This window comes from Pavona decussata, unplaced genomic scaffold (genome assembly GCF_977016875.1).
Source record: "Pavona decussata unplaced genomic scaffold, jaPavDecu1.1 SCAFFOLD_88, whole genome shotgun sequence".
In the NCBI taxonomy this organism is placed as follows: domain Eukaryota; kingdom Metazoa; phylum Cnidaria; class Anthozoa; order Scleractinia; family Agariciidae; genus Pavona; species Pavona decussata.
In genome coordinates, this window is record NW_028145505.1 from 436,307 (window position 1) to 450,948 (window position 14,642).

Consider the following 14,642-nt stretch of genomic DNA (forward strand, 5'->3'; position numbering starts at 1 on the left):
AAGCGCACAGCATAACTTTAAACTGAATTTAAATGGTCCGTTGTAACATGCGGATAATTTTGTAAAGTACATCGTGTATAGTAAACTCACGGATTGGCTTTCGCTTTCCTTCTGCTGTCAACATTTTCTTTTCCGAAAAATTAGTTTAGAGAAACGAGGGTAACGCGGCAACGAAATCGGTTGAAAGAAAACAAACAACGCAACTTTCAGTTGAAGGTAAATAGTCCGTTGTAAGAAAGCGGACAATTTTGTAAAGTAAACCGTGTAAAGTAAACGCACGAATTGGCTTTCGCTTTCCTTCTGTTGTCAACATTTTCTTTTCCGGAAAATTAGTTTAGAGAAACGAGGGTAACGCGGCAACGAAATCGGTTGAACGAAAACACTGCAACTTTAAGTTGAATGTAAATAGTCCGTTGTAACAAAGCGGACAACATGACTTTTATTTGAAAGTAAATAGTAAGTAGGTCTTGTAAAGTAAACGCACGATTTCGTTTTCGCTTTCCTTCTGTTGTCAACATTTTCTTATCCGGAAAATTAGTTTAGAGAAACTAGGGTAGCGCGGAAACGAAATCGGTTAAACGAAAACAAGGTCAATTGTTTATGTTCACTTTAATTAATTTGTTGAGTAACTAAATTAAAAATAATGTAAGCTGCGGTAATTGATTTATGTTTGCTCTGATTAAGTGCAAAAAAAAGGGACACAATTTGTGGTAAGGCTACCTCTCTGTTGTATGACTTACAGTTTACGCAGTTTTCCAGTCAGTTGTTTTCAAAACACGGGAAAAGACACAAATTATCATGTTTATTCAATGAAATTATTTGAGTTGAAATAAAATATTGTCTGGTGTCCATTTTTGGGGTGTTACAGCTAACAGACTACAAACCGTTGGCTTAAAACTAGATTGACCGGTTTCCTTTTCAACAATATGACTACCATTTTGAATCCTCAAATCCAACCGGTCTCAAAACCAGTTTGACCCGTTCAATAGTTTCCGTCAGTGATCTCTCATTGGTTCTTAGCACACCCATTGTTCTTTCCCTATATATTTGATGTACTACCCGGATGGTTGGGCGGAATCGTACAGCCAGAACACAGTACACTTTACTCCAATTAATTTACAATAATAAACTTCAAATCATACATACACTTGCATCTCATTAAACCCCTACTATACCCAGACCGTTGGCATCTCATTACATCCCTCCTATACCTAGATCGCTTGCATCTCATTACACCCTCTCTCCTATACCTACATGGGGTCTTGAATCTATTTGAATACATGAATAAAATTGATCTAGTCATCCGAGAGATACTACTTAAACGGCTTTTAAAAACATTTTTACCGCATTTTCTGTACAATAACAATTCAAAAGCCGTTTTGAAGAAATTTAAGCATGCGTTTTGGTTTACAATAGACTTTTTTCATAAATGGCGGCTGATTTATTATTCTTTTCACTATATGTTAATTAGCCCTACTAACCTCATTTCAGAGTAAAAATTCTTTTGAATTTTGCACGTGCTGACGAGGCTAGTAAGGCTTATTTTCATGAAAACAAAAGAATAATTTATCGGCCGCCATTTATGAAAAAGGTCTATGAAAATTAAAAAAAAAGAGAATGGAAATTGTGCTTCTTTGACCACTCTTTTGCGCATATTTTTTTTGTTTTTCATTTTGTTCCAAGACCCATGTATGAATTCCGAGAAAATATGATGTTCTTTCAAATTGTTTTAAAATCCAGCAACTACACTTATCTCTCGAGAAGAAAAGTTCTTTTTGCGCGGCACCGGAAGTGGTGAGCGAATTTTTAGCGGCCTGGTGCCTAAGCATTGTTGGCCAGGCTGCTCCACCGCTTGTCCCTTCCCAGTTAGCACCTTGGCCGCGCTTTGTTCGGTGCGAGTACGCAATAATTTTGCCAGTCTTTGCATCGTGGACGGTAGCTGAGCTGTTATTCAAATAGTGGCCGCGAGTCAGATAAAAGCCGTCGAACTGGATGTGCAATGATGACTTATCTCTACGCCGAACTGCTTCAGTTCTTGCTTCTTGCACGCTCCAGTCCGCGATCCTTTTTACGAACGGTGCAATCCATTCAATAATATGGATCCACTGAGTGGAAATGATGTGATCCAGACCGAGAGTCCCGAGAATTTTGTGGTAATCTTTGAAATATTGCCCATTGACAAGGAATGAAAGAGCAACGAGATTACGTATTGCAGATCTTGGACGAGTTGTGGCTTTAACGACAGGAATGCTACTCTTCAAGTTGACTTTTTTCCCACATCGACTACACTCGAACTCGAACTCTTCAACTGTGTTTTGTTTTACCGAACAAAATTCGAATTCAGTTCCTTTTCACAGTCACGGTGCTGTAGATTACTTAAATTACTGTTAACTACGTTCTCAAGCGAGGTTGACGTTGTAAGGAGAAGTTATCCATCACAAGTTTCGAGCTCACCATTATCAGTCAGGTTTTCTATCGAGTGGTTAGCATTTTTGATGTAAGAATGAAATTCTTGAGCTAGAGCTGCTCGCAAGGATAATTTACAAGCCCCCTTGCTAACCGTCTGCTGCTCCATGCTGTCTTGGAAGAGTGGTTGCAATTTAGTGGCCTCGATAGCTTCGTTTATTTGTGTTATATCTAAACAGTGGAGTTTCTCAGGTTCGGAGGGGCAGTTCACGGACTCATCAGGTTTACATGGTCGCACAGTTTTATCGCAAAAGACGTCAGGGAGTTTAGGAGCGGTCAAAAAGGCCGCGGACACAGAGTTTTCTTTGAAGTTTGCAGGTGATGATAGCGCAATACTAATTTCAGTTTGTGTCTCCGCATCTTTGAGATTTCGATTCCCAACCTGACACTGGAAATCTTGTACTGTCGCCTTTTCGAGATTGCCCCATCGACATGCAGCCATCGCTGCGGCTTTCTGTTGACGTGCGTACGTGGATGACATTTTCAAGCAAAACACTCAAGTTTCAAAAATAAAGGCAGGACTCACATGTTGTAACCGTAAAGCAGAAAATTAATCAATAAAAATATAAACGGAAAGTTCTTTTTGTGTTTGTTCCAACGAAGTAAAAAAAGAGATACCGGCAACTTGAATCGGCGACGCCGGGCCAGCGCCGAAAAAAGCGCGCAAAAAAATTTTGGCTGACCGGAAGTGAAATTGCACTTGGGTAGCAACCGTGTAGCTTAGCAACGAGATACTTTAATGGGCCCTTAAGCCGCGATTTATGGTAGACTCTGTTTAAATAACTGACCCTATATGTCTGTTATATTGTTTTCACTAAATTCTTTGCAATGAACCAGAAACAGCCACTTTGCATTGATAACGATGATTGCATCGTCGAATTGTCGCACACTTTTAGTTTAAATATTTGTACTCAAGGTTTTAAGTAAATCTTTATTTATACGATGTAAAATATATGACGATAAAACTAGAAATTTAAAAGTTCGAGAAACTCATTAAAATTGTTGCCAAATCAATCTTAGCCAGAAAACCAACAAGGTTTTTTCCGCTTTTCATTTGATATATAAAAGCGTGTACTAGTACTTCTTTTTCCTTCTTCACCAACCCTCGAGATGAATAGAAGTGAGACGAAGGAGAAATAAATGTATTTTCTTAAAAGTAAACACTCGCTAACATGTAATCGCACAGTTTATTGTCGTTATAACATCATTATGGACATAAGGAGGATACAATCTTGCAGTGTTATAAATCATCTCAACGAGATTTGCCAATTTTGTGGTAAAAATATTCGGAAATAAATTTTTAAAAGAGTCTTTGGCTAAATAAACTTTAAGCTTGCGATTCTCCCTTGAATTTATTGTTTAAGATTTTAACTAGACCAATTCGAACTAGAACTAATTGTATGTAAGTAATGTATCTTCTACTTTATTCCCCCTTTACAAAGGTTTCGTTACTTGTAACAACATGTAAGCTGGGCTATTGCTCATCATAATCAACTCACCTGTTATATTTTGTTGTTTGCTACAAAACTATATTAGGAGATTGGAGGTAAACAACATATCGAAGCTTCATCCTGGTCAGTTCAAAGGCTTGGAGGACTTATTTGATTTGTAAGTAATGCCATTTATTAATTGCCAGACTAGACTAATTCTGATTGATAAACAAACTAATAAAAGTATACAATACAAATGTAAATCATCTAACAACAGTTTTTCATTGAAACATTAAACGACCTGAGACCCTATTTGTCCTGGTTGTGGGAATGACAAAGTTCCTTTTGTTTAAACCTCAATTGAAGAGCCGACCACTGAACACCGGCTATATGTGTGTAAAATGGAAACTTGCTAACAGTTTTCATATACGCCTCTGAACGAAATGGAGAGTGGTGGTTCAGACTTATCTAAAGTGTCTACATGGTAACCAAATTGAAGCGCGTGTCGAGTTTCTTGGTTTTGATACCTTTTTAACTTGTTTGGTTTTTGAAGGTATCTGTCGAATAATCATATTAAAGAACTACCCAAGCGGATTTTCAAGGGGATGAGGAGTCTTTTGTCCCTGTGAGTAGACAATGGTTAGCCCTTCACTGGGTTAAATATCTTAGACACGCACAGAGCTATAAATAGCTAAGTAACTTTAAAGTCAGAAGATATATACTAACATAGATAATATTATCCACTTCCTCGTGGGTGATTTTCAAGGATGATTTACAACACTGTGTGGGGGACTTTGCCAGAATGGTTGTGGTGCAGTTTACAATTAATGAAGTGATGGTTTGTGAATGCCCCCGAAGTGAGCTAACCGGTTGACTTTGATTAGTGGTACTTACTATACCACCTACCTGTTTAATCTTTCATTTTGGAAATGGTCCCAAATTTCGAGGGGACGTAACAACCTGCATGGAGAAAACATTGGGACTCGTGTACAAATCTAGGGTGCACGATAACGCATCTCTCTCGAATATCGACAAATTCAACTATCTGAAATCGCTTCAGGATGTTGCTGCTAGTCGAGCCATTCAGGGACTTACTTTGTTACGTTCTTATTGCGATTCATCAGTAGAAAGTCTGAGAACAACGATTTAGAGGACCTCAACAAATCATCTCGGCACAAACGAATGAATTGTTACGAATCCCCGGCTGCCCAGTATCAGAGTATTCAATTTCCTTTAGATTGGCTCATGAAAAAATCAGCGTACGGGACGTCCCCTCATATCAATACGGTGGATTGTTAATTCCTGTCACTAAGGCCAATCATCCCAAAGAAATTAAATTCGTTAAAGACGAATTGCCCGAGCAAGGAACCGCAAGCAACGTTTGGAAAATCGACGGATTACTCGACGTCATAAAAGTACAAGAATAATAAAATCTGGGAGCAGGGATGGCGTACTGGTGAGAGAACTCGACTCCCATCAATGTGGCCCGGATTGGATTCTCGGACTCGACGCCTTATGTGGGTTGCGTTTCTTTCGTTTGTTCGCCTTATGTGACCCGGGTTCGATTCCCAAACTCGGCGGCGCCTTATATTACGCAGAAATAACGTCACCACAGTTATTAAGCAGCTGACAAATCAATGGCGTCGAGAATGCCTAATCAGAAGGGAAAAAAAAGAGCAATCTGAAACTGCAGCCAAGATATGCGAAGGGCTAGCTATTTCTGCTGGAGACTTCGTCGTATTAATAAACGATTCAACGACAACAGTATTTTAGCTGATTTTGTCATTTCAATGTTGTAGACAGACTTGCCCCTTCTTTGGCTCGTAACATTATAGAGACATTAGTCAATATTATATTTATGTGATACGATCAATATTTTCAGGGAGTTGTTATTTCACAACTATAATGTTTAGAAAAGCGGACACCTACGGGACCATTATTTGGTGTCCGTAATAGCGAGAGTTCACAATAGCGGGGTACGAAGAAATTGTGGACTCTCGCTATTACGGACACCAAATGATGGTCTTGTGGGTGTCCGCTTCTCTAAACATTATTATTGTGAAATGACAACTTCATAAAAGCATCAATCGTATCAAATCAATATAACATTAACAACACATATCTCCTTTTTGTAGTGACATCCACGATAATGATATCCTGAACGTCTCCTTAGAAACCTTCCAAGACGTCAAAACATTGCGATTTTTGTAAGTATAACTCTTTGGTTTTCATAGGAACAAATTTCTATTCCATTTACATTTTTGCTGGCTATGTGTGAGTTGTGTGGAAAAAGAAAAACGTGGACAAAACATCTAAGCTTACAAATAATTCGTAAGGTTCTAAACGAATAATTTATTTATAGGTCCCAATCATTGTTGGAAGTACCTTAGTGTAACACCTATGTCAGAAGGGCGATTTACACGGTACTACTTTGTCGCATGCAACAGACTTACGACAGGCCTACGACACGAATTGTTTCTTGTAAATCAAACCTACAACTTGCTTACGACTGTCGTGTACGTCACAAAAAATGTCGTAGGATTTTAAAAAAATGTCTTAACATCTTATGAGGCGAGCAGCGCACTCTGGAAATCGCTAGCGACAGTTGTATAAGCAAAAGTTGTACCGTCTAAATAGGCCTTTAATAGAGTTCTGTCTCAATTTACATCAGTTAAAAATATCCTAGAAGACAATATTTGTTACGCAAAGTGATTGCCTTGTGCCATTCAAGGAAATGAAAACATACTTAGCATGATGGATGGGTGAATGGATTGATTGGTTAATTGTTTGATGATAGGTTGAATGAATCATTGATTAATTGATCGATTGACTGCTTAATTGGTTGATTGGTTGACTGACGACTGATTAAATGATTGATTGATTGATTGATTGATTGATTGATTGATTGATTAATTGATCGATCGATCGATCGATCGATCGATCGATCGATCGATCGATTGATTGATTGATTGATTGATTGTTTTTGTCGTTGTTGTTGCTGGTTCTCATTCCTGCTCCGAGGGTTTTTCTCCTGGTACTCCGGTTTTCCTCCCTCCACAAAAACTGAACCAACATTTCTATATTCCAATTAGACCTGGAAACAGTGGAGAGAAGAGCCACTGTGTGGATTCAACTGAAATTCCCGTTATTATTGTTATCATAAGTTATTAAATTTGAAGAAGACAGTAGTCAGGCTTGCTGGGAATAGCCCGCCGTTATAATACGGTGTTTGTTGACTAGGCATTTGAATGAACTTTACTTCCTTAAAAACTGTACTGAGTCTCTCGTTTGTATGGAAAAATACCTAGCCACCTACAGCTCTACTTTCTCTTAAACTCCATTCCGCTAAGCGCAGAGCTGTAAATGTTAAGTATCATTTTTGCAAAAATATCAACCTAGCCGGCGTTCAACCGCGCTTAATTTCTTTCATTAATAACCCCAGTGTCGTGACGTCACTTGACGTGAAAATTACATCCCTAATCAAAATCCACGGTCTTGGCTCGATTTTTACACAACCCAAGAAAACCGCTTAACGTGACTCCAAAATAATCAAGACCAATTATCAAATGCTACCATGGAACCATGGAATAAAAATGCGAAGTAACGACGCTTTCCCATGGAAACACATGGTGTATCATATTCTTTCGTGTAAATCTTAGGTAGGGTCACTGAGGTTGGTGCTATTGCTTCAAATATTAGGAAAGTTGCGATCTTTCAAAGTTAGCCCATCCCCCATCATGCAGAACAGGGTTATTTTGAGACCTAATTCGCCAAAGATTTTTCCTGACAGCGGGAAGTTGTGTGAAAAAGTCTGAATATCTTAACATTATTTCCAAAGTTACACCAACCGGGCCTTAAATTACGCGAGCAACTCAGCGCCTAAATAAGTTACATATTTATGTGTTAAATTTCAGATTTATGCATTATAACCTGATGGCTGAACTTCCTGTGGGCTTTTTCGCTAGAATGGACAACATCACACACATGTAATATTCTTTGATAAAATAATTATTATAAACCTACGCAATTCAGCGGACTAATATAAGCGAAGTTCTCTTTGACTAGTCCTGAGTTTCCAATAAAGAATACCCAAACAAATTTTATTGTGAAAACCTGTCTACGCACTTTCAGAGTTAATACCTACTGTACAGCAAAAGGGACTGGAGTCTCAATATTTCATAATAGCTTCATGAAAAGAAGATGGGAACTCCACCAATGATGACATGTTTAACTGCTGCCAATGATCGTAGGAAACCTTTTGAAAACTAGGAAACCAGTTAGCTCTGTTCAGATACGAAATCCTGTTGTTAGCTGTAATTGGCAGGCTTTGATTCATTTCCAGGCGTTAGGCTTAGGGAAAACTAGGAATGACTGTTTTAACAAAAATACAAACTCATGTTGGGTTTTAAAGGACATAGTTTGCACGTCATTTAAGAGGCGTATGAAGTCGTGGCATGAAATATGAACGATAAATCATTCAGTCTCTTTTATGGTGGGTTCCACCCTTTGACTTGCTGTACGCGTGCTCGTAACCAGTAAGTTACAAGGTGATCATTGGCGTTCCAGTAAATTTGTAGCCTTATGAGCTCGGGAAACAACGGGAAACATTTGAACGTTACGGGATTAGCTTGTTCACATTTTTGCCACGCTATGCCCAAATTTGTTACAAATTTCCTGCCCTACTGTTGAGTTTGACAGTGGTATACCCTCTACACAAGAGGATCTTGATTTAAATCTACAAATTATTACACCCTACTTTTCATACATATTTCAACAAAAATAATAAAAAGCCTTCAAAAACATAACGTCCCTTTTGTGATTTTTTTCCCTATAGCAACAGCAATTCATGGCTAAAAGGAATGAATGCTCATCGCAGAGAATAATACTGAAATCATAAAACGCTAACGGGGTCATGTTATGTCATATGCCCACATCTGTCGCAATTTATCTAGCAATAAGCAAACCTTGCGCATCGTCAGCATGAAAATAAAACGTTTTATCAAACGCTTTTCAGACTAATTCAACCAATAGCGCAGTCACATGAAGCGACCCTTGAAGTTACTTATTTAAATTGTTAATTTTTTGGCCTTTATGATTATCTTGCAGAATACTTGATACCAACCTTATGTGCTGCCATGCGGAATTCAAGGAAGACGCCGGCTGTGCTTTTCTCATCAATGACAATTTTGCAAACTGTGACAGTATGTTTCGGAACGTAAACCCAAAAAGGTGCATCTGGGTGGTTGGAATTTTGTCGATTCTTGGGGCTGTGTTTGTGATTACCTGGCGAGTGTTCTTTAAAGAAAAGAATGTCGTGCAAACGATTCTGTTGATGCACGTTGCGGTTGCGGATGGACTGATGGGAGTGTACCTTATTACTGTCGGGGTAATGGATGTTGTCTGGTCTGGTGAATATTATCTGCATGACTTTGAGTGGCGAACCGGTTTTCGATGCCAGATGGTAGGGGGAATGTCGGCGATGTCCAGCCAGGTATCCATCATGACACTGGCGCTCCTCGCCATTGAGCGAGTGAAGAAGATCGTGTTCCCTTATCAATTCAAGGGACTCACTCGAAAGAAGGCCCATAAGTTTTGCCTTGGCATCTGGGTGATCGGTTTTCTTTTTGCTTACATGCCAACCTTTGGCATCCGCTATTTCCATGACCATGACAAAAGCATATTCTACTATGGTAAATCAGTCGTGTGTATCCCCCTCCAGCTTGACCCCGACTTTATTTCGGGATGGGAGTATTCAATTGCCGTATTTGTGGGTTTGAATGTGGCTCTGGTTATCGTTATTATTGTGGCGTACTCCATGATTTTGTACAAGACCTGCATGTCGAGATGGCGGCTCACCCGTCAAGGTACGAGAAGGGAACGAAAAGCCAGGGCAAGAGATGCCAAGAGAGAAACGTCCCTCGCCAAACGTGTGTTTTGGATTATTTTAACCGACCTTGTATCCTGGATCCCGATTGTGGTGATTGGTTTGAATTCGGTGTTAAACGAAGCCTTTGAGCCACCTGACGATATCGCCGTGTGGATTGCTGTCTTTGTCCTACCAATTAACTCAGCAATGAATCCAGTACTCTACACCTTTGCAACCCCACAGGTATGTAACCTCTTGTACACTTCATTAGACAATCTAGAAAGAAAAAATTCAGCTATTCCAAAAATAGACTCTTCATTTATCACACATTGAGTGAATCTAGCTAACATGGGGGAACATTGACTTTCTTTAATAGTACAATCTGCATAAGTGTTTATGAACTAAACCTACGTTTGTACAACTTCAGTAGTGCACGAAAAAAAAAAACATACTTGCTGCTGTTGTTTTTGCACACCTTTTACGCCCAGGAATATACCATACCCGGTATCTTTTATATCCTCATTTATCGTAAAATCCTCTCGATACCACAAAATTGACAAAACGTACACACAAGCTAGAAAAAAAAAACGATTTAAAAATGTAATATTAGCGGTAAGGAGATCAAATAGGTCACAAAGAAAGACAAAAACTGAAACACAGAAAATAATGGTTTGCTATGTTAGCGTCAAATAAAATTTTGAGGACGGGTCGCAGTGTAGGATGGTTCCAAGTTCATGCTGGCCAATTCCTTTCCCTCCCTTAGTGTGAACATGATTGTTTACTTTACCATATTGATAGCTTTTGTTATTTTTCATAAATTAAAATAATTAATGAAAACTTTAAAAATGAACTAAACGGCTTATATTTCAGGTGCGAGGGATCTTAAAACAGAAAATGCTAAAGCTCTGGTGCTATTTGCGTGGGATTCCTCTCTGTGGTCAAGGCGATGAAGGTTAGTACAATTAAAACTTTTTTCTGAGTTTTAAATAACCTCGGCACTTTCATGTCAACTTGTTTATCGATATTGCTGTGTAAACGCCCCACAGGGAACCAGCTTTAGGTTGTTCGCAGCCAGTGCCTCAAAAAATAAAGCTGAAATTGAAATTAAATTAAGTTTTTACTACCATTCTCACGTTTATGTTGCTTGTAATAGAACAAGGAGGGGAAGAGGAACATGATGAATCGGAAGACGAGGACACTGACGACTATGAGAGCGACCAGGGTAAATTTATCTACCATTACAATACAATTCGCCGCCTTATTTTCGTTTATTTTCGTCCTTTTAAGTCGGAGTTTGTACTATAAGCTGTGCACTAATAGTGTGGCACCTTTTTAAACACTAGTCTCCGTTCTTTTCCTGGTTATATATTTGCCTTTATTTAGTAAAATACTTGTACACTTATTCTTAATAACTTGTTATTAATTATTTGTATTTCTTTCTGGCTTTCCTTTAATTTGCCACAAGACAAACAAGACCAGGAAATGCTGGAGATGCAAGTTCTCGGTCAAGCAGCTGCTGAGCAAGGTGATTCGAGGAGTAATCTAGTGCTGTGTACCATTACAGAATACCGACAGAATAACAGACAATGAAAATTCGAAGAAAGATATATTCTTGTAATAAATGGATCTTCGAAAAGTAAAAGCTAGCTTGTAATCAGAAATAGCTATTCTTTGAGAATAATGTATTATTCAGTGAATGGCAGAGGCATATACGGAAAGAGGAAATTCGAGTGCTCCTTTCAGGAGTCAAACCTAAGACCTTCCGATTACTAGTTCGGATGCTCTACCACTGAGATACAGTGGACTCGTAGGAGCTAAGGCCATAAACTAGGTTCATGGGACAAACATTCTCCCTACTGCTAGGATTTGAATGTCAATGGTTAGCATAGGTTCAACTTTATCACTCATGTAGATGGCTTATCTCAGGTTTCTTTCTCTTTTCTCTATTTTTTCTTATAAAACTATAAATAGTTTTGCACCATATTCGTCCCTGAAACGTCAAATGAGTATTAGGATTATCTGAATATCCTTTTAATTTATTTAATATTACTTTTTGCCTCTTATTGCTTTCAGATTCAGAAGTAGGGGATGCATCATCGGACACAGGTACGCTTGTATTACACCCTGAAGCTTCTTCTTAATTAATAAGTTAGTTCTCGACAAAGCTTCTCACAACTCTTCCATCTTAAGATAGGGTGACCTTTTTTTAATACCATAATAAAGTTCAGCTCTTAGAGCACATATTATCAGTCGATGAAAATCAAAATCAATAAGAACTAAACGAAAAGCTTCCGTATTGATAAATACCCACTATAAAGCTGCCGATTAAATGACACCAACCTCCTCAGGAGACCTGTATTACGAAAGTGGCTCTATTTAACCTTTACTTAGAAGTACAATAGCCTGGACCATTATTATTTTTCTTATTAATGCAGATTATGAACGGGAAGAGCCAGTGATCGTCGTCGCACGAGGTAAAGCACTTCATTTATTTACAGCCCTTAAAGAGAAAACAGATGATAATTTAGAGGTCCTCAGTTGCAAGTATTCTGTACGGTTTTTGTAGCTACTGCAAGTAGCGACATTGCTATCCCGTCAATAGCAAGATAACGCCAGCATCGTCATAGAACTTAAGAAAGAATTCGCTGAAAGTCACAACCGAACGGTATAAATCAAAATTAAAATTGTTATAAGCTTACGGGCTGGTACAGAGTCTTGTATTCTAAAACGTAAATGAAGGAAACAGCTAATTGTTTCGCTTTCCCGAGCAATAATGTATAAAGGCACCTGGGAAAACGCCTCTAGGACTGTGCTTTGATATTCATTAGTTTGGTATATGATTAGATCGTAAATTAATAACCCAAATTAAAACGAAACTACCTGGTTTCTTTATTGAGTTGTAGTTTCCCACTCATTTCCACATTTTAATCTGTTTTACAATTGTTGTATTGAATACTTTGAAACAGAACACTTTATATAAGCGTGCTTTTCTATTAACTCAGACCCTGGTACCGAGATGATAGACCAAGGAGGAAAAGATGACGAAGGCAAAGACCCACAAAAAATACCAGGAACAAAAGATGAAGCAGAGCCAGAAGCTGGTGAAAATCATAGCAAAGCTGAAACTGACGCTGAAGTGAAACCAAAGATAGAAGCTGGAACTACAGGAGGGAAGGGCGATGCTCATCAGGACACGGATGACACGGAAGATGGTCAAGCTGGACAAGAAGCGGCTAAAGCTGAAGGAGGAGAGGCTGCGACAACGGAGGCTACGGCTCAGGTAGCAGAAGCAGAGTTTAAAGTAGCAGGAAGGGAAGAAGCTGAAGAGGTAGCAGCAACAGGTGAAGATAAAACATCAGGAGCTAATAGCAAAACAACCGAAGCTAAAGGTGAGGCAGACAAGGCTGTTGGAAAGGCACTGGGCGCTGAAGATGCAGAAATGAAAACAGAGGTCAAAATAAAGGAAACTGATGAAGACAGAGAAAAGGAAGTGAGAGATGAAACAGCTGAAAATGAAGACGAAGAAATGGAAACTGTGCGTGAAACAGAAAAGGCTGAAACTAAGACAGCAGAAGCTGAAGGTGAAGCTGTAGGAGCCAAGGTCAAAATGATTGAGGCTACAGATGACTCCAAGAATCCAGAGGATGAAGCAGTGCACGTCCAGGAAGAGGCAGAGACTGAAAATGGATCACTGGGGTGTGAGGGTAAAGTTAGCAAAGATGAAAATAAAGCTGAGAACATCATTGGTGAAGCAGTGGCAGCCAAAGGTGAAACAGTGAAAGCAAAAGATAAGGCAGCTGAGGATGAGGATGAGGCAGTGAAAGGCGAGGATGAAACAGAGGTGGCTAATGCTGAAGAAGCTAGAGCTGAGAGTGGAGTATTGGAATCTAAGAAAGAAGTAGCGGAGGCTGAAAAAGCAGAGAAAGTTGACGTTGAGGCAGTGGTAGAGGAAGATGAATCAGTGGAGACTGAAGATGAAGGAAAGAAAGCCCAGGATGATGAAGAAGAGATAAAGCGAAAAACAGAGCAAGTTGAAGGCGAGGCAACTGAGGTTGAAAGTGAAGTAAGAAAAGCCCTGGATGAAACAAAAGAGATAAGGGAAGATGCAGAAGAAGCTAAGGCTGAGGTATCAGAATCTGAGGGTGAAGCCTCAGAAGATCTAGGCGAAGTGTTGGAAGCTCAAGGAGAAAAGGGAGTTGATTTTGAAGCAAAGGTGGCTGAGGATGAACAAGTCGAGATTGAACACCAAGAAGCGAAAACCCAGGATGAAGGATCAAAGATAAATGGAGAAACAGTGGAAGCCAAAGATGAGGTATCGGAATCGGAGGTTGGAGCTCAAGAAGCTCAAGGTGAAGTGACAGAAGCGGCTGATCGAAAGGGGTTTCCTTTTGAGGAATCGAAGGCTGATGATGGATCATTAGAAGCAGTGACAGCCAAACGTGAAGCAGTAGAAGGTAAAGATGAAACATGTAAAGCTGAAAGTCAAGTACCTGACACAGGAGATGCTGGAGGCATAGGTAAGGTTTTAAAATAAAAGCGAAAGTTGATGGTTCCCAGTTCTTTACTTAAAGAGGTAATATTGTTTGAAGTCATTTTCCTTCCGATGTTGAGTCCTATTCCCTTAATTAATGAATTCATCCACCTTTTTGTGGCGATGTACATTAAAAAAAAAAAAAAGAATAAAATATAAAGCTACTGTTACATACATAATGTGAGTTACCTATTTCGGCAATATTTTTGGAAAGAAAGATGCATTTTCATTACAGTTTAAAACAATTTATGATAAACCTACCTAAAATAATTTCCCATGGTATCATTGAATTCAACTATAATTGCTCTACTAGCGCAAATGGTTTCGTTTCGTGGCGATGACTCCCATT

At 39.0% G+C, this 14,642-nt stretch overlaps 1 protein-coding gene across 1 annotated transcript in view; it reads left to right on the forward strand.

The window, feature by feature from the left end:
• LOC146474561 (uncharacterized) overlaps positions 1 to 14,642 on the forward strand; it is a 29,876-nt gene that overhangs the window by 14,968 nt on the left and 266 nt on the right. The window contains exons 2-12 of the mRNA XM_085116936.1: positions 4,003 to 4,074; positions 4,450 to 4,521; positions 6,032 to 6,103; positions 7,811 to 7,882; positions 9,003 to 10,005; positions 10,633 to 10,714; positions 10,916 to 10,984; positions 11,228 to 11,287; positions 11,836 to 11,868; positions 12,198 to 12,236; positions 12,765 to 14,279. Of these exons, the coding sequence (XP_084973062.1) occupies positions 4,003 to 4,074; positions 4,450 to 4,521; positions 6,032 to 6,103; positions 7,811 to 7,882; positions 9,003 to 10,005; positions 10,633 to 10,714; positions 10,916 to 10,984; positions 11,228 to 11,287; positions 11,836 to 11,868; positions 12,198 to 12,236; positions 12,765 to 14,279 (3,089 nt within the window). The remainder of the gene's footprint in view (positions 1 to 4,002; positions 4,075 to 4,449; positions 4,522 to 6,031; positions 6,104 to 7,810; positions 7,883 to 9,002; positions 10,006 to 10,632; positions 10,715 to 10,915; positions 10,985 to 11,227; positions 11,288 to 11,835; positions 11,869 to 12,197; positions 12,237 to 12,764; positions 14,280 to 14,642) is intronic.